At 40.8% G+C, this 25,356-nt stretch overlaps 2 protein-coding genes across 5 annotated transcripts; one reads left to right on the top strand and one right to left on the bottom strand.

Moving 5' to 3' along the window:
- Positions 1-7,560: 7,560 nt before the first annotated feature.
- LOC121795521 (cell division protein FtsZ homolog 2-2, chloroplastic-like) lies at positions 7,561-12,410 on the top strand. 2 transcript variants are annotated; one of them, XM_042194061.1, is made up of 8 exons: positions 7,561-7,723; positions 8,006-8,695; positions 8,776-9,075; positions 9,562-9,652; positions 10,833-10,957; positions 11,501-11,593; positions 11,863-11,928; positions 12,009-12,410. In XM_042194061.1, the coding sequence occupies exons 2-8, from the start codon at positions 8,081-8,083 to the stop codon at positions 12,141-12,143; spliced, it is 1,425 nt and encodes a 474-aa protein (XP_042049995.1). In that variant the 5' UTR covers positions 7,561-7,723; positions 8,006-8,080; the 3' UTR covers positions 12,144-12,410. The 2 variants fall into 2 exon arrangements, with proteins under 2 accessions (XP_042049995.1, XP_042049996.1); XM_042194062.1 differs by having other exon boundaries at positions 8,021-8,695.
- Positions 12,411-19,892: 7,482 nt separating this feature from the next.
- Positions 19,893-24,808, bottom strand: LOC121795522 (pentatricopeptide repeat-containing protein At2g36240-like). 3 transcript variants are annotated; one of them, XM_042194065.1, is made up of 5 exons: positions 24,546-24,808; positions 23,903-23,964; positions 21,014-22,631; positions 20,335-20,407; positions 19,893-20,197 (listed from the first exon to the last, which is right to left on the bottom strand). In XM_042194065.1, the coding sequence occupies exon 3, from the start codon at positions 22,503-22,505 to the stop codon at positions 21,087-21,089; it is 1,419 nt and encodes a 472-aa protein (XP_042049999.1). In that variant the 5' UTR covers positions 22,506-22,631; positions 23,903-23,964; positions 24,546-24,808; the 3' UTR covers positions 19,893-20,197; positions 20,335-20,407; positions 21,014-21,086. The 3 variants fall into 3 exon arrangements, with proteins under 3 accessions (XP_042049999.1, XP_042049997.1, XP_042050000.1); XM_042194063.1 differs by having other exon boundaries at positions 20,335-20,434; XM_042194066.1 differs by lacking the exons at positions 19,893-20,197; positions 20,335-20,407 and adding an exon at positions 20,441-20,734.
- Positions 24,809-25,356: the final 548 nt, after the last annotated feature.

Below are 25,356 nucleotides of genomic sequence, written 5' to 3' on the forward strand. Positions count from 1 at the left end.
ATTCATGGATATCTCTCTATAAAAGAGAAACATCCTTGAATGAGTTTGTCCCACATCGAAAGTGGAACATAAAACATTCAAGGATGTCTCTATAAAATAGAGGCAACCAAGAATGAGTTTGTCCCACATCGAAAGTGGAACATAAAACATTCAAGGATGTCTCTATAAAAGAGAGACAACAAAGAATGAGTTTCATAAATTCGCAAGCCCATTAAATATATATGGGCTATTACGAATTTCTAGTATAAATTTATTTATAAAAATTGATTTTTATATATAGAAAACAATTTTTATAAATAAATAATATTTTTTTATATTTGATTTTTTTAAAAATTCGAATTTCAAAAATTCGAATTTAAAAAAAAAAATCGCGCTGGGCGATCCGGGCGCTGCAATAGCGCCGAGCGGATCGCCCAGCGCCACGAAACCACCCAGCGCTGCGCGGTTTCTCTCTCCAATCGTCCGCTGGGCGACTGCAATAGACCGCCCAGCGAACCGCCCAGCGTCGGCGCTCGGCTGGGCGGTATTGTGGATGGTCTTAATCTCTTCTGGACCCAAACAAACAATTAAGTAGTCCTAAAACAATGACCCGATTTTTAAATTATACTCTTCTCCCATGCGTGACTTTCCCCCATTTCACTTCCTTCTCCAATTCCAATCCCTAATTGAGCTAAGGCAGCGGCGCATCTCTCTCGGCGGAATCACCGTCTCTCCGGCGAATCGCCGCTCCTCTGCTTCGCCTCCTCTACCTCTCTCTTAAACTCAAACATCTTTTCCCCAACTCCGAAAATCCCCAAATTCAGAAACCTTTAATTGAGGAGATACAGCGCCTACTTCATCCTCGTCCTCGCAGCCTCTCCGTCGACCAGCTCCACCGGAGTTCTAGCCGTCCCTCACTCTCCTCTCTATTTCTTCCTCCTTCGGTTTCTACCCCAAACGAGAGCCTTACATTTAAGGAGATCGAGGGGCAGTGCCCCCTCCTCCATCGAGCTCGGAGGAGTTCTCGGCTCTCCGTCGCTGCTGCCAGCGCCCTGCATCAGCTCTCTGCGTCGAGCCTTCCACCGAGCTCTCCCTCCGGCAAGCAGCGTTGTTGCATGCGCTCTCTCCGGCTCCCTCCGACGAGTTCTCCATCGTCAAACGCTCGTCGCCGGAAGGCCTAAAGCTAAGTTCTCTATTCAACTTCTTTTAATTTGTTTGTCAGCAGCATATGTGAAATTGTTTCCATTATTTTTGGGGACTGCTTGAACGTAAGGTGCCGATTGTTGGTTGTTCGGGATGGACCTGGTGTCCTGTATTACTTGTTGAGATTTGTCCTATGTATTACTTGCTCAAGCTATTGTTGTGGAGACCTATAGAGCTCTAAGTTCTGTGCCATCTATTTGTTTTAAAGCATGCTCTTATATGATGCAAGAGGGATTTGTGGGATTACCTTACTTGGTAAATCCTTCTCGGTTGTGGACTGATTTCTTGCCCTCCTTGCTCTCTTCCTCCCCCTCGCTGCACTCCTTGGTGTTGTGTAAAATTTTGGGCGCCGAAAAGGTGGGGAGGAAGGAGGGGGTGATGGCAGTTTATATAGTTCTCTTTCTTGGCATCTTGTGCCGGAAATCTTGGGGACAAAGCCTCCTATTTTTGGCTGCCAGCTTGCTCCCTTTTGAGCTTTGTGAAATGCTCATCATACCTTTTTGGTGTAACTTATCGCATCGTAGATTGGCTGATCTCATGGATCCTACTTATTCACCCTTTTGGTGCTTCCAAAAGAGCTCACATTTATATACTAACTGTCTTCATTCCCCCTTTGGGAGATCCGATGATGTCATGTTGCTTGGCCATGCTATTTTGATAAAGTTTCCAAACCTTAGATTTTTGTGTGAAGATTCTCTAATCCTTTTTCTTGCCTTGACATCTTCTTTTGCAGGTGCATGGGGCTTCTCCTTTGGACTATTGTGCTGTCCGATCAGGGAGAGAAGAAGAAGAAGAAGAGAAAATCTTGTCCCAAGTAGGGGTGGGAAATTATACCGAAATACCGTAATACCGGACTTACCGTACCGGAAAAATACCGAAAATACCGATTTTTCGGTATACCGCAGTTTCCGGTACGGTATGATACCGTACCGCAGTGTTTCGGTACGGTAACGGTATCAATTTTTCTATACCGCGATATACCGAATCCACGGTATACCGGTATACCGATAGATTATTATATATATATATATATATTATATTTAAAAAAATTTAATACATTAATTAATACAATAAAATTAAACATTCAAATGATAATTTATTCAAACAAATTCAAAATTAACCTGAATTATTTTTTTATCAACTCATCCTATTAATTATAATAAACACAATAACACAAAACACCGAAAGAAGATTGGAAATACGATATCGGGAATATGTTTCAACAGAGCACATTTGAAAGAATTTGTATTAACTCACACCATTTAGTATATGATTCTTTGTGTAATGTCATATTCCAAATATACAAAGTAATTAAAAATTTTGTTTTATTCTTCGTCCCACTTCATAAAATGTCAATTAAAAATATGTGCAGCTGAAAATGAATCAAATCGTTTAATTAGTGTTTAATTCATTGTATGTTATCTTATTTTATATACTACTTAAATTGAAGGATGAATAAATAGGATACTGATCAGTCATTCTTAATTCTTAAAGAGAAATAAATGTCCAATTTAAATTACTAACTAGTGTCACGCCCGTGCGATGCACGGGTCATTTAATTTCTTCATATTTATTTCATTTTGCGAAATAAAAGTTGTGAAATGATAAACAAAAGAATATTCGACATCCTCTTACTTTGGATTATACTTTTTCAATCACATTAACCCCACATAGACACAAGAGTGTGTTTAAATGCTACCTTTTCTTAAAAATGTCAATACGATCACATTAAAATTTCAACACATATTTGTGTTGACATTTTAATAAACTGTCTTGACATTTAAATATCAGACTTAAAATTAAAAAGCATTTTAAATCTGTGAAAATATGAATTAACCATTGAGTTATAACTGTAGGAGCAAGTTTACGTTGCAATAATTTAATATTGCACTGGTGAGACACTTTCTAGTCGAGATTCATTTCATTGCAATATAGCGACCCTATACACTAAAAACCCAAACTTTGAAACCAAAATCCTAAACCCTTAACTTTAAAATATACTCATCATAACCAACAAATGAGCCAAATTTTGATATATGTTGAATTTTAGTATTTTCACATTAAAAAAATATTATTTGCTAGTATTTTAAAAATTTATTCAAATCAAAGGAAGACCGTGCCTTGTTAATATTTTTGAGAATTTGTATGCATGTTTATAATGATAGATTGAAATTAAAGTCTAGGGGGAAAAAATTGAATCTTTATTTCATTACACTTGTAAATCTATTTGGAGATTTTATTTATAAGACCAATTATTACTACTATTGGTCTAAATAGCCAAAAATAATCAATACGTACCTTCATTTTATCATTAACCACGATTATGGGATAAAATTCTTAATATATGTAATCAAAATAATCCATAAATATATATTAAAAAATACTTAAAGATCAACATCATCGGCAACAACAAATATAATATGATACTTGATAACATGCTAACCAAAATATAAAATTGAATAGAGTGATGGACGAATTACCGATAGCAAAAAATAATGAACAATCGAGAAACCAATTAGTAAATGAACAAATCAAGAAACCAATTATTTTTCGGTATACCGTTACCGTTACCATACCGTTATTACGGTATACCGTACCGTGTTTCGGTATACCGTTTTACCGAAACACGGTACGGTATACCGTAATAATGGTATGGTAATGGTATCAAAAAATATCATACCGAATTTCCGGTATACCGGAATTTCGGTATACCGAAAATTCGGTACGGTATCGGTATTGAATTTTGTCATACCGTACTTTCCGGTACGGTATGCGGTATGGCACGGTCGGTACGGTATACCGTACCGACCCACCCCTAGTCCCAAGCATGCTTGCATTTCCATTCCTATTTCTAGCTTGAAGCCAAGTCTTAGGTCTCGAGACCCTTAGGGTAGTAGTAGTCGTACACTATTCATTCTTGTACCATATAATATTGCATTCTCAATTACATAGCATGTACCTCTATTTCTCTGAGCATTTTCACATTTCTCTAATAAAAGTATTTTCTCCACTTTTATCCTTGAAATAATAATTCCCTTGCACTTTATTTTCTTTCCAACGAAAATACTTAGGTTATTCCATCGTCGGAAATTACCACGAGAATTCTACGATCACACGTCTTCTAAAGGAAATTAATTATGCTAATAAATCTGATTTAGTTCGAAAGAAGAGATTGAAATTTCGGGGCGTCACAAAACATTAAAAAAAGAATATATTACATTCGAAAAATCCTCCATCAATCGTCCAAGTATAATCTTGCATTTAGTTTGAAAAAAGAGATTGAAATTTCGGGGCGTCACAAAACATTAAAAAAAGAATATATTACATTCAAAAAATCCTCCATCAATCGTCCAAGTATAATCTTGCATTTCAAGTTATTGTGATTTTTGTTTCCAATATTTTGCCAAATATGTCTTCTAATGTGTATGCTGGTTTAATCTTGTCTCCTAATAATTGTTTAAATTTCCAATGTTGTACACAAGTAATACTAAAGGTTTGGATATGTGTTGGCATTATTCATGTTAACAAGTAATAACTCCAAAATTACTTTTACGATTAATATTTACGAATAACTTTGACAATTATCTTTTTATTTAATCTTTGAGTTGTCGGTAGGAGATTAACAATGCTACTATTAATTGTACTACTTCGTATTTATAAATAATTATTTAAAAGTTATAAACCCAATAATAAATTTAAATATATTTGCGTATCGCATGGGTGGAAGTATTGATGTTTGGTTTCTTGAGTTTAATTTTATAAAGTTCAATTAATGTTTTGTTTTATATTTTATACTATAATTTTTTGTTGATATGAAAATTTGAAGCATTATTTGCTCCAATACAAGTTTGTACATTTATTTTATGCATTAGTTATTCTCAAATTTTATTTGTTGTTTTTTATATTTATCTTATTTTTCCTCTTTGTCAATTTTAATTTTCTCTATTTAACTTAGTAAATATTTATTCTTAAATATTATACTTTCGCTGTCCCAACTAAGTTGGTACACAAAACTTTTGGGTATAGAGACATAGAGTTTCTAAAATAATTTCCTTTTTTCACATATTGCACGAAGTATATGATTTACTACGAATGTCGTTAGCTGCGCGCGCAACGTGCAGGGGATGTACTAGTTTAATTTAAAGGGCTACGGCCCTTTTTAGCACAAAATAAAACATTGATACTCCTTCCTTCCCGTAATAAGAGTCTTGTTTTGTCATTTAGATTTGTCCCACAATAAGAATTATATTTCGCATTTATTATAAATTATAAGTAAGCCCACATTCCATCTACTTATTTCACTCACATCTTGTTATAAAATTAATATATACTCTATATATAAGTATGACCCATGTTCTAGTAAAGGGTTGTTCGATTTGGAAGATTGTATCTAGAGATTAAATATGTAGTGTGTTTGGTTCATGAGATTGAATCTCACAACTCAATTCAAGATGGATAATCATGTGATAATTAGTCATGGTCAATCCCCTCCAACTAAAATAGTCTCACAACTTAATCCTAGATTATATGTTGGTATTATTTTATCTAGCAAACAGAATATTACCTAATTTATACCCATATTTCTTAAAACACGTGTCATAATTAAATAGACTCCTATTCCGAAACGGAGGGAATAAAACATAATTTTATAGAAATAACATTTACATATTTCATCGCAAAAAAAAGACTGAAAATTGCAATGAAAGAAATTTCGTGAATTTGCCATTTTTAATTTTTTTTTTTTGAGAAAATAGTGTGTTGGCGTCGTCCTCAGAGCATGAATAACGCTACGGGCCGGGCCGCAAATCGCGAGTCCCGGCCCGTCCCACGCGTTACACGGAGAAGCGGCACGGCCTGGGCCGGTCCGGGGGCCGCGTTCCCGGCCTGGTGACCGTCCCGTGGCCAGGCCTGGGCGCACGTTACACGGCGCGGGACGTGACGCGTTGCGGCCCGACCCAGGGTTATTTGTGTTCGGGCCGGGCCGCAACCTTTTTTTTTAATTCAAAATTTGTGTCTATAAATACGAGCCTTTTGTGCATCACTCTTACGTGCATTCCATTTCAATCCGCTATTATACCATTTGTTTCGGCGTCAATGGATTGATTCAACAGCGATGGACGTCAGATGGACGAGTTCGTTAACTCGCAGAATTGGTACATACCGGGGTCGCCACCATCGCAGCCGACGCCTAGTCCAGGAGTCGGTAACAACGTCGACGTAACATCGCCGGTCAACATCGAAGAGTTCGAGCTCAGTGAGATGGAGGCCGCCCAAGAGCGGGGAAAGGGCAAGGTCGGCGAGGAGGATGGGCCGAAGAAGTACAGTCCGGAAGAGACAATGTGGCTTGCAAGGAACTACGTCGACGTCGCCGAGGATCCTATCATCGGCAACCAGCAGACCGGCAAGGCTTTCTGGGAGCGGATTGCCGTGAAGTATAACGCTGGCCGTCCTAAAAGGTCGATCGAGCATATCTACGTGAAGTTGCGTAAGCATTGGGGCCGGGTCCAGGCGGATATGAGCAAGTGGAATGGAAAGTGGGCCAACGTAGTCCGGATGTGGCCGAGCGGGCACAGCGAGGCAGACCTCATCGAGAAGGCGAAGGATGCGTTCTTCACTGACGGGAAGAAGGCCTTCAAGTACTTCGAGGTTTGGAAGCTCGTCGAGAAGAGCCCGAAGTACACCAGCGGTGCCGAGCCGACGGCAACTGGGGCGGCGAAGAGAACCAAAGTTTCCGCCTCCGGAAACTACTCTTCGAGCGAAGGAGGTCCGGCGATCGACCTCAACGTGACGGACGACGACGTCTTCGGCTCCTCTCCTAGCATTCAGAGCCGCCCGATGGGAACAAAGGCGGCCAAGAGGAAAGCAAAGGGGAAGGCAACTGTGAGCGACTCCGCTATGGTGCCACCGCCGATCAATCCGTCTCTGGATAAGATGTCTGAATCTTTGTCGGAGATGAGTGTTACATGGCGGATGAGCCAGCTGGCGGAGTTGACATCGAGGGATACTTCGACGATGTCAGAGTTCGATCTCGAGTTGCACCGTGAGATGATCGCCTACCTTCGCGCCCAAATGAAGTAGTAGTCATGGCCCGGGTTTCTAGTATTTTAAATTTGCTTCGTCTAGTAATGTAATGTTAATTTCTAATGAACAATGCATTTTCCCGGTTTCAATTTTTCAACGAATTGCGTTTATGAATTACATATGTTGAAGTTGTGAATAGTGTCATTTATTAGTTGCGGCCCGAGTTAGAACAGTTGAGGCCTGGGCCGCAACTGTAGAGGAATGATGACGTGGAGGGGACTTGGGGCCGGAAGTGGGGACGGGGTTATTCATGCTCTCATCCCTAACTCCCTTCCAACATCGAATTGACAAGATTGTTCGGTTGTCCACGCGCTATCTTAACGGTTCAGTAAGCTCGCTTCCTGCTACTACCACTAAACAAAACGGAAAAGCCTAGAAAAAAACCCCTCTCCTCCTCACCATAACCAATTCCATAAACCATCCACCTTTTGCTGCATTGTGGTTAGTTACACGCGTTCAGGTGAGCAGATAAACTCTCGCTTTAATTCTCATCATTTTGATTTCAGTTATTCGTGATGGCTTTTGTGTTTATTTCACTTTTGTTGCCTATACCAAGCATTATTACCGCTCTGACCTTGTTTTTCCGAGTTACTCCGGTGATTTACAATTTTGGTGGAGTTTGACGAATTTACATTTTTAATTAGGGGATTTGTGTTTATCGTTAACTTTGATGCTGTAAATCGCTTTTGATTAGTACATTTTGGTTGGAACTTGATTACCTCGAATTGTTTTCAATTTTCAGAATCCTCAATTGCAGGCAATAAGATAGATAGACTGAGGCTTAGAGTTGGTTCTTCCTGTTCCTGAACTGTTCGTAATGGCTACTTGTACATCCCCGTATTTTACGCCTCCGGACACTCGTAGGCCAGCAGGGGTATTGACAGTTTTTCGGGGCAGAGTTTGTCGCTTGAAAGTGGCTGAAGATAGGAATGGATATTCGAGAAATAGTCAGAAATGTGGCTCAAATATATCCCTGTTCAAATGTTCTGCAAATTCGCACAACATTAACCAATTTCAGAACAAGGACCCCTTTCTGAATTTACACCCGGAAATATCGATGCTTAGAGGTGAGACGAACTCTACAGTGACCAAGCAGAAACAGGATAACACTGAGAGTTTGAGAGATTCTTCAAGCTCGAACAATTATAATGAGGCCAAGATAAAGGTTATTGGCGTTGGAGGTGGTGGCTCTAATGCAGTTAATCGTATGATAGAAAGTGCAATGAAGGGGGTTGAGTTTTGGATTGTGAACACTGATATCCAAGCTATGAGGATGTCGCCCGTGTCACCTGATCATCGCTTGCAGATTGGTGAAGAGTTGACTAGAGGGCTTGGTGCTGGTGGGAACCCAGATATTGGAACAAATGCGGCTAAAGAAAGCAAAGAGTCGATTGAGGAAGCAGTGTTTGGAGCAGATATGGTCTTTGTTACTGTAGGTTCACTGTTCAGTTCACATTCTGTATGCATTGTAAAATGCTCTTCTGCTTGTCTCTTACTTTATAAATCGTACAGGCTGGAATGGGTGGTGGAACAGGCACAGGGGGAGCTCCTGTAATAGCTGGAACTGCGAAGGCTATGGGTATTTTGACTGTTGGTATAGTTACCACCCCATTTTCTTTTGAGGGACGAAGAAGAGCTGTTCAAGCACAGGAAGGAATTGCAGCTTTAAGAGAAAATGTTGACACTCTAATCGTCATTCCAAACGACAAGTTACTGACTGCAGTTTCCCCATCTACACCAGTAACAGAAGCATTTAATCTTGCTGATGATATTCTGCGGCAAGGTGTTCGTGGTATCTCTGACATAATCACGGTACGAATGCTTAAATGTATGTTTGATATTTTTCATTTTATAGGTGGATCATCATTGTGCTTTAGTACTCATGAACTGGTCTATTGTCCCTAACCTATTGATGATTAATATCTTTTGATAAGTGGAAATTTTTTGAATTACACATTTTATATCATTTTGCTCCTATAGAGTTACTTGTAGGAGAACTGCAAGGTTTCAAATATCTTCAGATTAGTTTTATGAACTATGCTTGAGGGCTGGGCCAGAATGTGATCATTTACAACTTGAATGATTAAATGTCTTCAGACATCTGACTCTGTGAAGGCTGAGTTGTTTGCAACCTTACACACAGGAGTCAATGCAATGATTCTTTATGTGCATGATAAATTGATAATGCAAATATAGTTGTGAAGTTTTATTCTGTAGTGCTACTGTCTATAACTGGCAATTAATTGCACAATGTATTCCTGGCAATATTTTAAAATTATCATTTGTTATTACCTGCAGATCCCAGGGCTAGTAAATGTAGATTTTGCCGATGTTCGAGCCATTATGGCTAATGCAGGTTCTTCATTGATGGGAATAGGAACAGCAACAGGTATTCTGAAGGAGCTGCTTAATTTCTTGTCTTGACCCTTCCCCAGCCCACCAATTTCTTTCTTTCTTGTTGTTTTTCCCTTTCAAGCATGTGAGAGTTGTCATTGCTATGCACCCAAACTGTTAGTCGGTACAATCTTAAGTAGTGCCATTATATTGGGTGGTATGGCATGTGATGTGTTTTTTTGTGTTCCTGGATAAGCACAAACAAATAGGAGCACATATACTTGTGCAATAGTGTAAGGAGAGATCTGTTACATCTGGAGGCTGGAGTTCAATACATAGTCAGAGTTGGACTATTTTTTACCAACAGAGATTCCCTTGACATCCTTCCTGGTGGCAGGAATATGCAATAAAGTAATGATAATATAAGCTGATGAATTGAATTAAATATAAGGTGCACCTACTGCTCATTTATTTATCGACTGCTGCTTAGTTATTTTAATTATTAGGGCTCATTTGGTTTTATGGGTTGGATATTGCAAGATAGTTAACTTGAGATAGCCATGTATCCTTGAGATTATTATGTAGATACGACTTGAAATGATAAAATTGCTCTTATTGCCAATATATAAAAATATTTTTGTATATAAAGATGAGCTATGTAATTCTTAATTAAGTTAGCATGATCTATTATTTATTATTGATGGTAAAATAATTTTATGTTAATTGGTGATCAACTGGGAATAAGTAAGTTTTTCAATTATTTAGATCAATTATGATTTGATTAAAGGAATATTAGGTCAATAATCAAATTTATAATTAATTGGCTCCAAAATTTTCGATGAAGAACAGTCAAGGAGGTAGAATTGTAGACCGGCGCAATTCAACAGAAGATGCCCAGCAAAATTGTAGAACAGTGCACTATCCCACCAAAATGGCGGGATAGTTATTTGGCTTTAACAGTGCTTTTCTTGGCCTTGAAGATAGTATAAAACTACCAAACCAAACATGTAAAAATAGTAGAATACTATTCCTTTTCCAGCTTTTTCCTCTAAATTCCTACAAATCAAATGCAACCTTAGGTTTCAAAATTATTGGGAGTGACGTGAGATTGAATTTGCTAGTTATTCAGATTAAAAATGCATAATTTGATTTGTTTGACTTCTTTGTCTTCATTACATGAATTCCATCTGTACATTTCAGTTCTAGCTTAATGCTGCATTTTTTTTATAATGCAGGAAAAACCAGAGCTAGAGATGCTGCTCTAAATGCTGTTCAATCTCCTTTGCTGGATATTGGTATAAAGAGAGCTACTGGTATTGTGTGGAATATAACCGGTGGTACTGATCTAACATTGTTTGAGGTAGCTTCGCCTTCTCCCTTATTTCATTATTTGAAACTTCCACTTGTCTATTGACGCTTGTTTTTTGGCGCATGTTAAACGTTGATACTCTTTTCCAATCAAACAAAACTACTCTCACCTAGCTATATTGATTGGTGATGGGAAAATTACCAGTGCATACAGGGTCAGTGGTTGTGATGCCTTGCAAATTAGGAAGGAACACTGGTTTTTCCAGTGCAATGGTTAAGCTATTGGGACAAGGGACTTTGCCTATGTCCCCTGCAGTAATCTATTTTTAAAACAAAAAAATTGATATTCTGCTTGTTCATCTATCTATCTATGCATATATTATCTGTATAATCTTTGAAAGTTAGACTTTCTGTCTAGGTACAAATGTCAAGTTTGCTATAGGTAAGTTTCAGCTTGTCTATGCGCTCAAATTATGATACACAGTTGACGTTGATCTATGAATAAAATGCTCTGTAGATTGTAATTATTCGAGACTCTTATTTGTATAAATTAGCAATACATTATTATCTCCATGGTTGACATGTGATATGCCAGGTCAATGCTGCGGCAGAGGTCATATATGATCTTGTGGATCCAAGTGCCAACTTAATATTTGGTGCTGTGGTAGATCCTTCCTTAACTGGTCAAGTAAGCTTTCTGTCTTCAAACTACATGTAGAAAACTTCACGGGGAATAATAATGAATACTTCTCAAAAGCTTAAAATTAATTTGTGGGCACATAAATTGAACAACTAAATATGATATCCTTCCTAAGTCTATTGGTTTTGCTGAGGGGTGAATTTGTTTGGTGACAGAAGTGTAGACTATTCACCAACAGAAAAAAATATGCTTTAGACTTCATAAATATGATAAAAACGGGCAGAAAAATTAATCCGTTTGCTCTGGTGAAAACACAGGTTAGCATAACACTGATCGCAACTGGTTTTAAGCGTCAAGAAGAAAGTGATGGAAGGCCCCTCCAGGTATCTATTAACCTCTAAATGTCACAAAACGTTCTCCGTTCCCCCAATCTTCTATGATTCTAACTGGCAAATTAAAACAGGCAAATCAGTTGGCACAGGGAGATCCTAACCTCGGTCTCAACAGGCGACCATCATCCTTTCTCGAAGGTGCCAGCTCTGTTGAAATCCCAGAATTCTTGAGGAAGAAAGGAAGGTCCCGTTTCCCTAGAGCCTAATGCCCTGTAATGCTACACTCAGCCTCTCTGTCATGGAGCTACTTATTTGTATCTGTATAGGATTTTGACTTGTCATCTATGTGAATCTTAGCTTTGGGAATGAGCAGAACGAATTGTTGACACTTATCCTTAATAAAAAGGCAATAGATCTATGAGTTAATGGCGATTTTAATAGCTTCTCCTGCAGTAAATAGGTTGGCATTCTTCTGTATTGTGACTTGTGAGCGTGTAGTACTATTGGTGAAGAAGTGTCATCCTTTGAAATTACTATGAGATGTTTCATTAATATTGTTGTCATCAGAAATATATGTGATTTATATTGCTGCCATTTGCATTGATGAGTATAGGGGAGCACTGTGGTTACACTATAGTTAAAACGACAACCTAGGCAAGCAAAACAGCGAAGAACATCGTTTACTTATTCAATTCAGGCAGTTTTTTGCGGTTCTGATTTGGGACTGCCTGGAACCGGCGGTTCCGGCATGGTTTCGGTTCTAGAATTTTGGAACTTGAATTGGCCCACGGTTCCAAAAGTACGGTTTCGATTCCATTTAAGTCTTATAGCTCTGGTTTCGCGGTTAAGCCCTCGAACCATAAACCTTGGGCATCTCTAGAAGAAGATATGAAACAATAACCTAATTTAATTCTATTAATAGTTGGTTAAAAATGAAGCGAACATGTCCTTAACGTATTTCGAACATAAAAATATGAATCATCTTTGAATTTTATCAACAACATAACAGAATGAGAACATGATACCGATAGATAACTGAGATAGAACTAAAAGGGGCAACGAGCGACTAGGGATGGTGAGAAGTCGTTCGAGAGAGGCCGTCGCGGCGGAACCAGGGGCAGATCCAGAATTTAATATTTTCCAATTATATTGAATAATATTAGAAGTTTATAGTGCTAATATGGACCAATCCACTAATTAATATGGATCCAGAATTTAATATTTTCCAATTATATTGAATAATATTAGTAGTTTTTAGTATTTTAATTATGTAATTTTTAATTTTTTTGTAATTTGTAATAGTATTCCGGATATTTTTAATGCATTTTAATATTGTGGAAATATTTTTATTTAAATTGAATAATAGAATGGTGAAACCCTAGAGCATGATATGGGTGCTGTGGTTTTGTCTAAGAGCAAAGAGTAAAAAAGTAATAAAAGTGAATCTGGGCCCACATCCGTGCTCTTTGACAAGAGCACGGAGGGAATGCTCTAATAAACAGCCCAGAACGCATTTGGGCCTCAAAGAAATGTGCGGTGGCCTATTCAAATTAGGGCGACATTGCTAAGGCTATAAATGCCCTCCAATCCTCTCAATTCATCTTCTTGCTTTTCTCTACTAATTAACGTATCGTTTAATTTATGCGTTTCTGTGTCAGTGTTGTTTTTATTTAACAATGTGATTTTTGATTTTAAAAGTTTGGAGAAGATGATGATAATCTTAGCTATGTGCAGACGCAGCATTTTCCAGAATTCTTTCTGATTGTGCGATGAGCGGCACTTTCTACACGAGATTTCTGATTCTCACTTTTCTTTTATTGATCTGTTTTTGCAAAACAAAACTTATTATAGCTGCCAATTTAAGTTTTTAATTTGTTACTATATGTTTTCATAAATTTTTATATTCAGAGTGATTTAATTCTTACATCGATATGGATTCGACCAGAACATCTCTAATTTGAAAATTTATAACCTACATTGTTTTATATGTTCTGTAAGGATGGATGCCCGGGAATTGAGAAGGATATGTTAGTACTAATATAATATTAAATTCATTAGGGGCTTAAGCCATTTATAGGTTCTATATATGTAGTTCTGCGTGTGCTCTTTGGACTTTTCAAACTTAAGCGAACTGAAACATCCGACTGACTTTTCAAACGTAGTGAACAGGAACATCTGAGTAGCCCAATTTGGGGACTCAGCAAAGTTTTCACTTCTTTTTCGCTAGGTTTCACTCATTGGAGCTGACAATTCTTGAGTCACCAGCATCTACAGGAAAGTGGTTTGGCAAGACCAGCAAGAGCGGAAATGCAGACATCTTTTCCACGTTCAGGCAGCTAATCTATAAGGCTATCCACTATGGGGGTGGACGCGGCTATAGCCGCATCTGGGGCAGGTGGGCGGCGGTGGGCGGGCGACTATAGTGGGGAAGGTGGGCGGACAACATTTTGGGGCGATGGGGGCGGCGGACGCGGGATAGCCGCGTTCGGGGCGAGCCCGCGGCTATGGAAAAATAGCATTTTGTATTTGGAATTTGGGGGCTATTGGAGGTGTCCACTATAGTGGCGGAAATAGAATTTTGGGGCTATGGACAAAAAACTGGGGCTATGGACAAAAAACTGGGGCGGGGCTATTAGGCGTGGGCGCCTTATAGTGGACACTCTAAACGACTTCTCCGCGAAAGCAGCAGCTAAACCTACATCCTGCAAGCAGCAGGATCCCACGAGGGAGCTTGGAAAGTGAACTATTTACATTTCTCTGAGTATCCACAATGGCTTTCGCTCGGCCACAGTCCAGTCACAAACTGCTCCTGCCACATTATCAGCACTAAAAATCCTCTTGCTATATCATCAGGATCGCACTAAAAATCCTCATGCCACATCATCGGGACACGCAAATAGTCCGGTAATAGTTCAGCCACACCACTCCTAATTATATAAAATAAATAATTGACAATCACACAAAATATGGAATTAAATTTACGACACAGCTACGTGAAAATTTAATAATATTATTTAATTTTTTAAAAAAAAGTATATTAAAAAAATATATTAATTTTAAAAAAAATTAAATTATTTAAAAAAAAAATTCGACCTCCGCCTCACTCCTCGTCTCCGTTGCCCCCCGTCGCCGCTGGTACCCCCCGTGCCCCCTGGTCTTCAAATCTTCACGCATGCTCACGAGCAATGCGTGAAGAAAGCTCTTCTCCTCGGGGTCCTCTGCCGCCTTCCAATCGACTATGATCTTGACTATTTGAGCACGTGTTTGTTGACGCGCGAAGAATTTGAGATCCTCTGTCGACTGGACCTCCTAGGACCCCCCGACGCCCCCCTCGCCTCCCGTTGCACCCTCCTTTGACCAACCGGGCGAGTTCGGCGAGCGATCGATGGAGGGGACGTGAGCTCCTGAGCACCCTCGGGGAGGTCGTGTGAACCACCGCTGCTGCCGCTGTAGTCACCGGTATAGTTCAGTCGTTGCTTCTTCGGCCAGCCAGCGTCGACACCTGCCCGGAACTTCTCGGAGTCGTTCAGCACCTCATAGCAGTTCCAGTAGGTGAACTCCTTATACAACCTGGGCTGGGGGAAGGCTTTCTCCGCTATCCTCCTGCAGTCATAAGAACATCTCATTGCACTGCCACATCATAAGGACATCACATTGCACAATGGTGGACATCCCCAAGGACATTCCGACGAACATCCACAATAATAAAAATGTACAAATTCACCCAATTAAACAATATAAGGAATTAAAATTTTGACACAAATACAGTCGGAGAAAATGCAATGATATTTCATTAAATAAAAAAAATAAAAAAAAGTATATTTCAACAAAAAAAAGTCTAAACAAATTACATTATAAATATCAATGACGACTCATCTGCGTCCATAGTTCTTCAATTATATCGTTCTGAAGTCGAATATGAGCTTGTCGTTGGCGCATGTCGGCAAATGCACGGACTTGACCGGCCTCTTCATGGGGTATCCCCGTATGTACATTGGTGGTGGCCATGCCATGGCAGCATCAACATCATCATTGGCCCAATCAGTCAGTGTTGGACCTTCATCTTCGACAATCATGATGTGCATGATAATACATGCGTACATGATATCAGCGATACTGTCAATATACCACAGTCGTGATGGACCATTCACTACCGCCCATCGAGCCTGGTGCACACCAAATGCCTGCTCCACATCCTTGCGCGCTGCCTCCTGACGACCCGCAAAATAGATCTTCTTGTCGTCTGTTGCGCATCTGATCGTCTTCACAATGACGGGCCACATAGGGTATATCTCATCCGCCAAATAATAGCTCATATTGTGCTGGTTGCTGTTGGCGACGAAACTGACGGCCAGACCAACACCTATGCCTTGGTCGTTGAAAATGGGCGACGACTGAAGGACATTGATGTCGTTGTTCGACCCGGCTACTCCAAAATACGCATGCCAAATCCACAGCCGGTAGTCAGCTACCGCTTCAAAGATCATCGTGAGATTCTTGCCCTTGAAACCTGTAGTGAACACCCCTTTCCCAGCGGCGGGGCAGTTCTTCCACTCCCAATGCATACAATCTATGCTGCCCAACATTCCCGGAAACCTGTGCTGACTCCCGTGCATATCCATCAGAGCCTGACAATCTTCGGGGGTAGGCTTCCGAAGATACCTATCCCCGAATATCTCCCTAACGCCCTCACAAAAATACATCAGACATTCGCGGGCAGTCGTCTCGCCGATGTGGAGGTACTCATCGAACATGTCAGCCGCACCTCCGTATGCCAGCTGCCTGATTGCGGCAGTGCACTTCTGTATGGGCGTGTGGTCGGGTTTACCAACCGCATCCTCCCTCATCCTGAAATACTCGTATCAACGCTCTAAAGCATCCACGATACGCAGAAATAGCGGACGATGCATCCTAAAACGTCGCAGGAACATGTTCTCCCCAAACCGTTGCTCCGGAGCGAAGTAGTCCTCATACAACCGACGGTGTGCAGCGATGTGGTCCCAGGGTACTATAGTTCGACGATGGATGGGTCGAGGTATCACCGGTTGCTACTGCTGCTGCTGCAAGGCCGCTTGTATTGCGCGATTTATCTTCCTGGACGTAACGACCCACAACTGTTCTTTAATTCGCCGGCGTACGTCATCAGCATCCCCATCACTACCGCCCGCATCACTACCACTACCACTAGCCATTTTGGATATATAAAAGAAACGTAGAGAGAGAAACCCGTTAAAACAAGTGGTGCGAATGAAATGAAGATCAACGAGCCATATATAGAGAGTTTTTTTTTTATAAAATAAAAATAAAAATCGGGACGTCCGTCGGGAACCCGCAATGGCGGACGTCACGACGGACGTCGTCGGAAAGCCGCGGATCTGCGGTGTCCGCAACGGACGTCAGCATCCGTCCCTCCCACGCCTAATGGTGGACGTCCCGCACGGACATCCGGCACGCCTGTCCGACGTCCGTCGGGACGTCCGCCATGTCCGCTCGGGACGTCCGTCGCTGCGGATGCTCTAATTCAACTAAAACTTAAGTTAAATTTGAATAATGTGCATGATGCAAGCCAAACACAATTATATTTAAATTCATGATATGACATGGGCTTTAATGCCAAATTTGATTATAAGACCATCCGCAATGCCGCCCAGCCGAGCGCCGGCGCTGGGCGGTCTATTGCAGTCGCCCAGCGGGTGAATGGAGAGAGAAACCGCGCAGCGCACCGCCTAGCGCGAAATTAAATTTTTTTTTTCCGAAACACTATATATACGCGCTTTGCTCGTCATTTTCATTCGCACCACTTGTTTTAACGAGTACTCTCTCTATCTTAATTTATGTACAAGATCAACAAGGGAAATGGATCTCAACAACGAGCCTAGTTCCGGGAGTAGCGGGTCACAACTCCGTCGATCCCCGTGGGAAGTGGATGGGGTCAGATGCCCGGGTACTACAACATGTACCCGTGGCAGCAGATGTACTCCGGGCCGCCAACGGGGGGGAGTCCGCCGGGGGGGTATCCGGCGATACCGGGGTGGGCACCAACGGGATGGGCACCCAGGATGCAGATGATGCCCGGGGGGTACCGCCGACACAGGGGACTCCGGGGGTCGTACCGGCTACACAGTGGACTTCTGGGGGGTCCCCGGCGACGGCGGGGGATGTCTATCGCCCTAGTTTAGATTTTTCGACTGGTTCATCGCACACATCGACCCAAACACCCTTGGGGTTTGATAGTTTCTCCTTAGATGACTTGGTGTTTGATACTCCCGGAGCTCCGGAAACTCTCGTTGAAGGGGGGGGCAGAGCGGGGGCGTGGCGCCCCCGCGAAGAAGGGCAAGAAGAAGGTCGGCGAGTCGTCGCAGCCGGGTGAGGAGGAGGTACGGAGGAGGTGGACGGACGAGGAGAACGTCGCGCTCTGCAAGGCGTGGGTGAGTGTTTGCGACGATCCTCTCGTTTCGAACGAGCAGAGGATCGTCAACATGTGGGGCAAGATAGCAGCAGCCTACAAGAGATTTTGCCCGGAGGGGAGGCCACGCAACGGGGAGGATTGCCGGAAGGCCTAGAACCGAATCAGGGGTGCGGTCTCCCGATTTTCGGGTTTGTACACCAACGCACTCCGCATGATGAGCAGTGGTCAAACGGAGGAGGACTGCAGGAGAATAGCTGAGAAAGCCTTCCCACTGAAGGGGGTATACAAGGACTTCACCTACTGGAACTGCTATCTTGTGCTGAACGAGTCCGAGAAGTTCCGAGTAGGTGTCGACTCTGGCTGGCCGAAGAAGCAACGACTGAACTACACCGGCGATTTCAGCGGCAGCAGTGGTGGTTCCCACGACCTCCCCGAGACGACGCAGGAGTTCCCCACGCCGCGTTCGGTCGGTGGCCGACCTCGCCCGATGGGGCGCAAGCGCGCTCAGCGGGAGGCGAGGGGGAACGCCGGGGCTTCCCAGGAGGTCTAGTCGGCATCCCCCCTTGGCCAATCCACCGAGGATCTCAAATTCTTCGCTCGCGCCCAAACGCGCGCTCAGTTGATCAAGACGATGGCCAAATGGCGTGCGGCGACGGATCCCGTGGAGAAGAGCGTGCTTCAAACCTTGCTCATGAGCCTGCAGGACGAGTTGGAGGCGGCACGGAGGGAGACCGGCGGCGGCGGCGGCGGCGATGGTGGCGACAGCGACGGAGGCGGCGACGACGGAGACGAGGAGTGAATTGGCACTCCTTTTTATTATTGTATATATTTTTTAAATTAATGTATTTTTTTAAATTATTGTACTTTTTAAAATTATAATATTATTATTAAACTTTTCCCGTATATGTCTCGTAAATTAAATTTCGTATATTGTGTGATTGTTAATTATTTCATTTTGTATATATTTGTTAATAGTGATGTGGATATTATGTGGCTAGGCTATGTCTGAGCTATTGCTGGGCTATTTGCTTGTTTTGATGATGTGGCAGGAAGATTTTGAGTGCTGATGATGTGACAGTGGCTAGGCTATGGCTGGGCTATTGCTGGGCTATTCCTATTGTGGATGGTTTAATGGAAAAACGATTAATATTATGGGATTGAAGGAGTGATAGAATTTGTAATTCTCCAAATTTATCCAAGAAATCTTTACTAGTACTATATAGAAAGTATAAAGAGTACAAGGAGAACTCCAGAAGTTTCTTTAGAAATTGAAATGAGTTGGATTTCTAATGGTTTAAAGACGTAGAAACGAAGAGTTAGTTCTCTTAGATCGGGTCCAATTTTAGCCTAAATGATACAAAAGGCATTCTCATACTCAGAAGTTATATTATATCTTCCCATTAGGTTTTGTTATGCAGATGAACAGGGAAACTGCAACACATGATGAAGTGAAGGGTTGGCTATATTACAAGGAGAACTCCACAAGTCTCCTATGCTGCATTTACACTCTTCATTTTAGCATCCAAGCTTCTTCTCTATTCAGAGTCTCACATTTACTACTCACATCCAGAAATCAAAATGCATATCAATTCAGCACATAATAAACTATATAAACAGACTGCAAATAATCTCATAATAAATCAATCCAACGAGTTAACACAGTGATATGCAATATACAATGATAAATTTTTCTTTCTGTGCTCAATGTAATTAATTGATCATTGCAGGGGTGAGCTCAATATCCTATTATTCAGAACAGAAAATAATCTTCTCAGAATACTGACAATCAGCAACCAAAAATACGACGAAGATCAGTCCCACCAAATCAAGATTGCTTCTTTGAATCATTACCCCCTAAAAAACATCCTCATTTCCTCCTTCTCTGACTCTTTTCCGAGGAAACGGTACATGCTGCAAGGTAAAAACAATGAATGGGTCTCTACATATGTGAACAAATCAGAAACACACAATACACAAGCAGAAAGTAGTTTTCCTGTGTGCGTGAGTTGGTCTATCGGTATAGTGGTTAAAAAAAGAGTTTTCCTTACAGTTTCAATGAAGTTCATCCCACCATCACTTTCTCTTGATCTTCATCTCCTATAATAATTAGGATCCCACTACCTGGAAACGTCAACTGAGATGGGTTATCTGCATACAATTGTCTCCGAAAATCAGTTCAGACAAAACTTCACAAATATGTGCTGGCAGTGTTATTCCACAGCCAAGCCAGGTAGGTTATACTAGAAGAGAAAAAGGATCCACCAAAATTCAGCAAAGAAGAAAAAGGATCCACCACAATTTATGAAACTTGAAATCATAGGATATCCGGGCTCGTGTCAGCCGGTTATTCAGAGGGAGAAGAATTTCTATTGTTGCCTAGATTATAATATAGCCAACCCATCACTTCATCATGTGTTGCAGTTTCCCCGTTCATCTGCTTAACAAAACCTAATGGGAAGATATAACAATTTTAAGTATGAGAATGCCTTTGGTATCATTTAGGCTAAAATTGGATCCAATATAAGAGAGCAAACTCTTCGTTTCTAGGTCTTTAAACCATCAGAAATCCAACTCATTTCAATTTCCACCACAGTAAAGAACAGATAAAACTGAGGGTGTTGCAAACTTGCAATTGCAAGTTTGCAACAGTAAACCACTTGAGAAGCTATTATACCATAAATAGATTCAAGAAAATTCAAACCAATAAGAATTCACTGCATCACATACCTTTTGTCGTGATGCCACTGCAGGGGAATGTATGCTATTAGGTTTCTAAAGCAGTAGTTGAGAATTCTTGAGTTCATCTGGAAAGGCCATTCATCAGCACATTGTAAGTTGCAATATCAGGTATAAACCCTTTATCGAACATCTCATTCACCAAAACTTCCCTCTCTTTTCTTCTCCCTTCTCTTGTGTAACCCGAAACCAAAATCCTGTACACCATACCATCTGGATGCAAACCCTTCTTTGAAGCCAGCAGCCGCAGCTTATTTGCTTCCAACGTGCCTCCTCTACCACACATATCTTCTAGTAGACAACTAAACGTCACTGTATCCGGTAATATCCCTTCATTGAGCATTTTTTTCATTAGATCAACTGACTTCTCAGTCCTACCAGTTCTACGTAAACTTTCAACCAAAGTCGTGCAGGCAATCAAGCTCGGTGCATAGCCATTGTCCCACAACTCATTCACCAAATCAAGTGCCCGCTTCATGTTCCCATCAGCACAAAGCATCTCAACCAATACAAAATAGTCAAACCCCTTTGGCAAAACTCCTTTCCTAAAAAAACCAATCATTAAATCAGCTGCTTCAATCACCTTCCCTTTTCTACCAAGTCCATCAACCAAGATCTCACACGTTACACATGAGAACTCGCACCCCATCTCAGTCATCTCATGCGCCATCCCAACCGCCTGCTCCACCTTCCCATCCCGGAAGAAGCCCTTGATCAATGTGTTAAAACTAACCACATTTGGAAGACAACCTTTTTCCTTCATCTCCCTAAACACCTCCAATGCTAAATCAAACTTATTATTCCTACAATAGCCACTAATCAAGATATTAAAAGTGATTGCATCAGGATTTACTCTATTTCTAAGCATTCTTCCATAGAAGTCCACTGCTCTATCCAATTTACCGAGCTTCACAAAACCATGGATGACAATATTATACAAGGCAGCATTGGGTTTCCCATCGATTAACCGTTTCATTATATCAAAGGCGTGGAGTGCATCATCAAATCTACCTGCCCTACAAAATGAAGTAATTGAAACGCGGAAGATAGGCTCCGTTCTAGGGCATGAGAATATACCGTCAGAGCATGGGCAGGGGTTGGAGGAAATGAAGTCTAGGAGCGAGGAGAGGGAGTCGAGACGGTCAGTGGATACCAGAGCGCGCACCATGTACTCGAGCGTGGAGTGATCATGGCGGAAGGAGTCTAGCGTGGAGGCATAGCGGAAGAGGTGGAAGTCGAGGTGGCTGAGAGTGGGGTGGTGGCGCAGGCGGGATTTTAAGAAGTGGAGGAGGTCTTGTGGTGTGATGGCGATTGCTGGTTTTCTGAGGGATGATTGGAATAAGGCAGTGAGGTTGGTTAATAGGGTTTGAGCGGTGGCTGAGGAGGTGGGGGGAGTTAAGGCGGAGATGTAGGGTGGTTGTTGCGGCGGTGGCAGTGGTGCAGGGTGGTGTCGGGATTTGGAGAATCTTTTTAGGGCTGACATGCCACCGTGATTATGGGTTGCTCCACCGTCTCTTGTATGTGCCTAAACGATACAGCGACGCCGTTTTACACAATCTTTATTCTCCTGCCCCCAAATTTACTTCTCTGCAAGGCAGGACAGCTGCATCTGTATCATAATTACAAATACCAATTTAATCATGTACTGCCAAAAATACGTATTCATATTTATTTTATGTTAAACATGTTAGAACATTTATTCAAACATGATATTTAATCAAGAATATGTACTCCTATATGTTTTATGTTAAACAATGTTACTGTAGACATTAAATTTTTTTATGTAGGCTCCATTAAAGTTTTTGGTATTTTTAATTCTCCCTCTGTTCTATTCTATAGTAGTGGAGACATTTCTTTTCGGCACGGAGATTAAGAAAAATGTATGTAATGTATTAAATAAAATGATAATAAAGTATGAAAGAGGATAAAGTAGAGACAAGAAAGTAAGAGAGAGGGAAAAGTAAGTGAGAAGAAATGTGTTGACTTTTACTAAAAAGGGAAATGACTCCACTACTATGGAACGTACCAAAATGGCAAAATGACTCTACTACTATGGAACGGAGGGAGTATTTTTTTACCAAAAATATGTACTCTTATACGATATTTTATTTTAAACATGTTATAATAGACATTAAAAAAAGTTTATGTAGACTCCAGATTCAAATTCTCACCAAACATAAGACATGTTTTGCCTGTGAACAGATCAACCAACATAACATTTATGTTAAGCCTGTGACACGTTTTGTATATGAGTCTTTAATGTGATGCATTTTGGAAACACGTCTCATTAAAGAGTGATGCATTTTCAAAATGTGTACTTTTGAGATATAAAACCGTGAGATATAAAACCACTATAAAGTAGCTAAATTATATTGGAAAGTAGCTGCCATCTTGTTGCTTTTCTTCTTCATTCACATATTAATTCCTCCCATCATTCACATATTAATTCCTCCCATCACACCTTATATCACATTAATTCCTCCCATTACACCATATTTCACGTATCATTTCCCCCATCACACCACTCACTTACCACACATTAGTCCATCCAATCACAACATATATCAATTATCATGCATCGTTTTCCTCCAACTCACATATCATTTGCTCCCATCATGTATCTCATATCCACACTCATTTCTAAGTTCTAACTAATTCACATCAACAGCTTATTTTTGCATATTATCGAATCACATGATTTAAGTAAGTTTCACTTCTTTCAATATTCTCACCCACAAATATCAAGGCGACAATCAATACTTCTTATTCACATATTGCATCACATATTGCATCACAAATTCTATATGAAATTACATAAACTTAATTCAATAATTAAAACCTAATGAAGAATATACTAGCTCAAATTCCAAAATGACTTACAGGAATCACCTCATTTGCCAGTTGCCACTCCTTGCCCGTGTTGTCTCTCGGTATAAGGTCACCTTTCAATATATAATTCTTATCAACACCAAAAAAAAAGTAATTAAACATAAACGGGTTCTCTTTTTAGAAACATAATACATTTTGCTTATTAAAGAAAATCGTATCTGCTCTGAATTCCAAACAACATCATAAAACCACAATACCCCCTTAATTATTCCCAAAAATGAATGATTAAACTCGTTTTGAACTAATTGATCAACAAAATACAAAAATAATCAAAGTCTTGCCCCATTCATATAGGCTGACCCACTTTATCTCATTCCAAGAATACACATTTTCTATCAATTAAGTTATGAAGTTAATGAAGAAGACTGTAAAGCTAACTAAAGTAATCACACCAATTTCTTAAGCTATATTGAAAAAACTCTAGGTTGTCTATACCTTCTATACCTTCACACACTAAGCTCAACAATTTCATTCCATTCACTTCACAAACTAGGCTTAATAGCTAATGCATCTAAAGAAATGTAGGATATCCACCAAATTTTGCTCAAATTTATATTTGGGGAAGAACTTAAAGACAAACCCTACCTATAAATTGAATATAAAATTGGATGCATAAGAGGTGTGGGAATATTACTTGCATAGAGGATAGACAAGACTGCCCTAGAGTTGCCGGAATCCGACGATGGCAGCAGCAGAATCGGCCGGACAGTTGCTCACCAAAAAGAGAAAGAGATGGAACGTGTGTGGGTATGAAGAGAGAGGGGTCGAGACAGAGAGGGAGACACGATGGAGGTGCCTGCGGCCTGCGCGGCGGTCGCCGGAGAGAAGTGGCTTCGTGTTTGTCGCAGTCAGTGTGAGTGTGTGTGAGCAAAGTGTGCAGATGGTAATCATGAAAGGTTAATGATCTAAAAGGAAAAATCGGGTTTATAGGCTACTTTGCCTTTAAAATTACGTAAATGTACCCATTTTGTTATATTTTCCATAAATGGGAAAAACGCCACTCTCGTTGGCGTGTTTTAAGTGAAAACGCCACCCGTATTGGCGTTTTACAACGTATGGGTCGTCGTATTGCATGTACGTTGAAAAACGCCGACGTGGTTGGCGTTTTTAACGAAAAACGCCAATCCCACTGGCTTGTTTTAAAAAACGCCAATCCGGGTGGCGTTTTTCTTGCTTTCCGCCGTGAAAAAAAGGCCAAAAATTATCCCAAGTTATACACGCCAATGGGATTGGCGTTTTTGAGTGAATTTTGATGAAAAACGCCAATCCCACTGGCGTTTTTGAGTGAATTTTGAGTTTAAACGAAATGCGCCCCAAGTGTTTGATGAAATGCCTCAAAGAGGATTCTGTTCTTGTCTTTTACATAGCACACCAAGTGTTTGATGGAACGTTTAAGTGAGCTCCAGCCAGCTTTTTACATCCTAAACTTCGATGAAAAAACGATT

This window comes from Salvia splendens, chromosome 3 (assembly GCF_004379255.2).
Source record: "Salvia splendens isolate huo1 chromosome 3, SspV2, whole genome shotgun sequence".
NCBI lineage: Eukaryota > Viridiplantae > Streptophyta > Magnoliopsida > Lamiales > Lamiaceae > Salvia > Salvia splendens.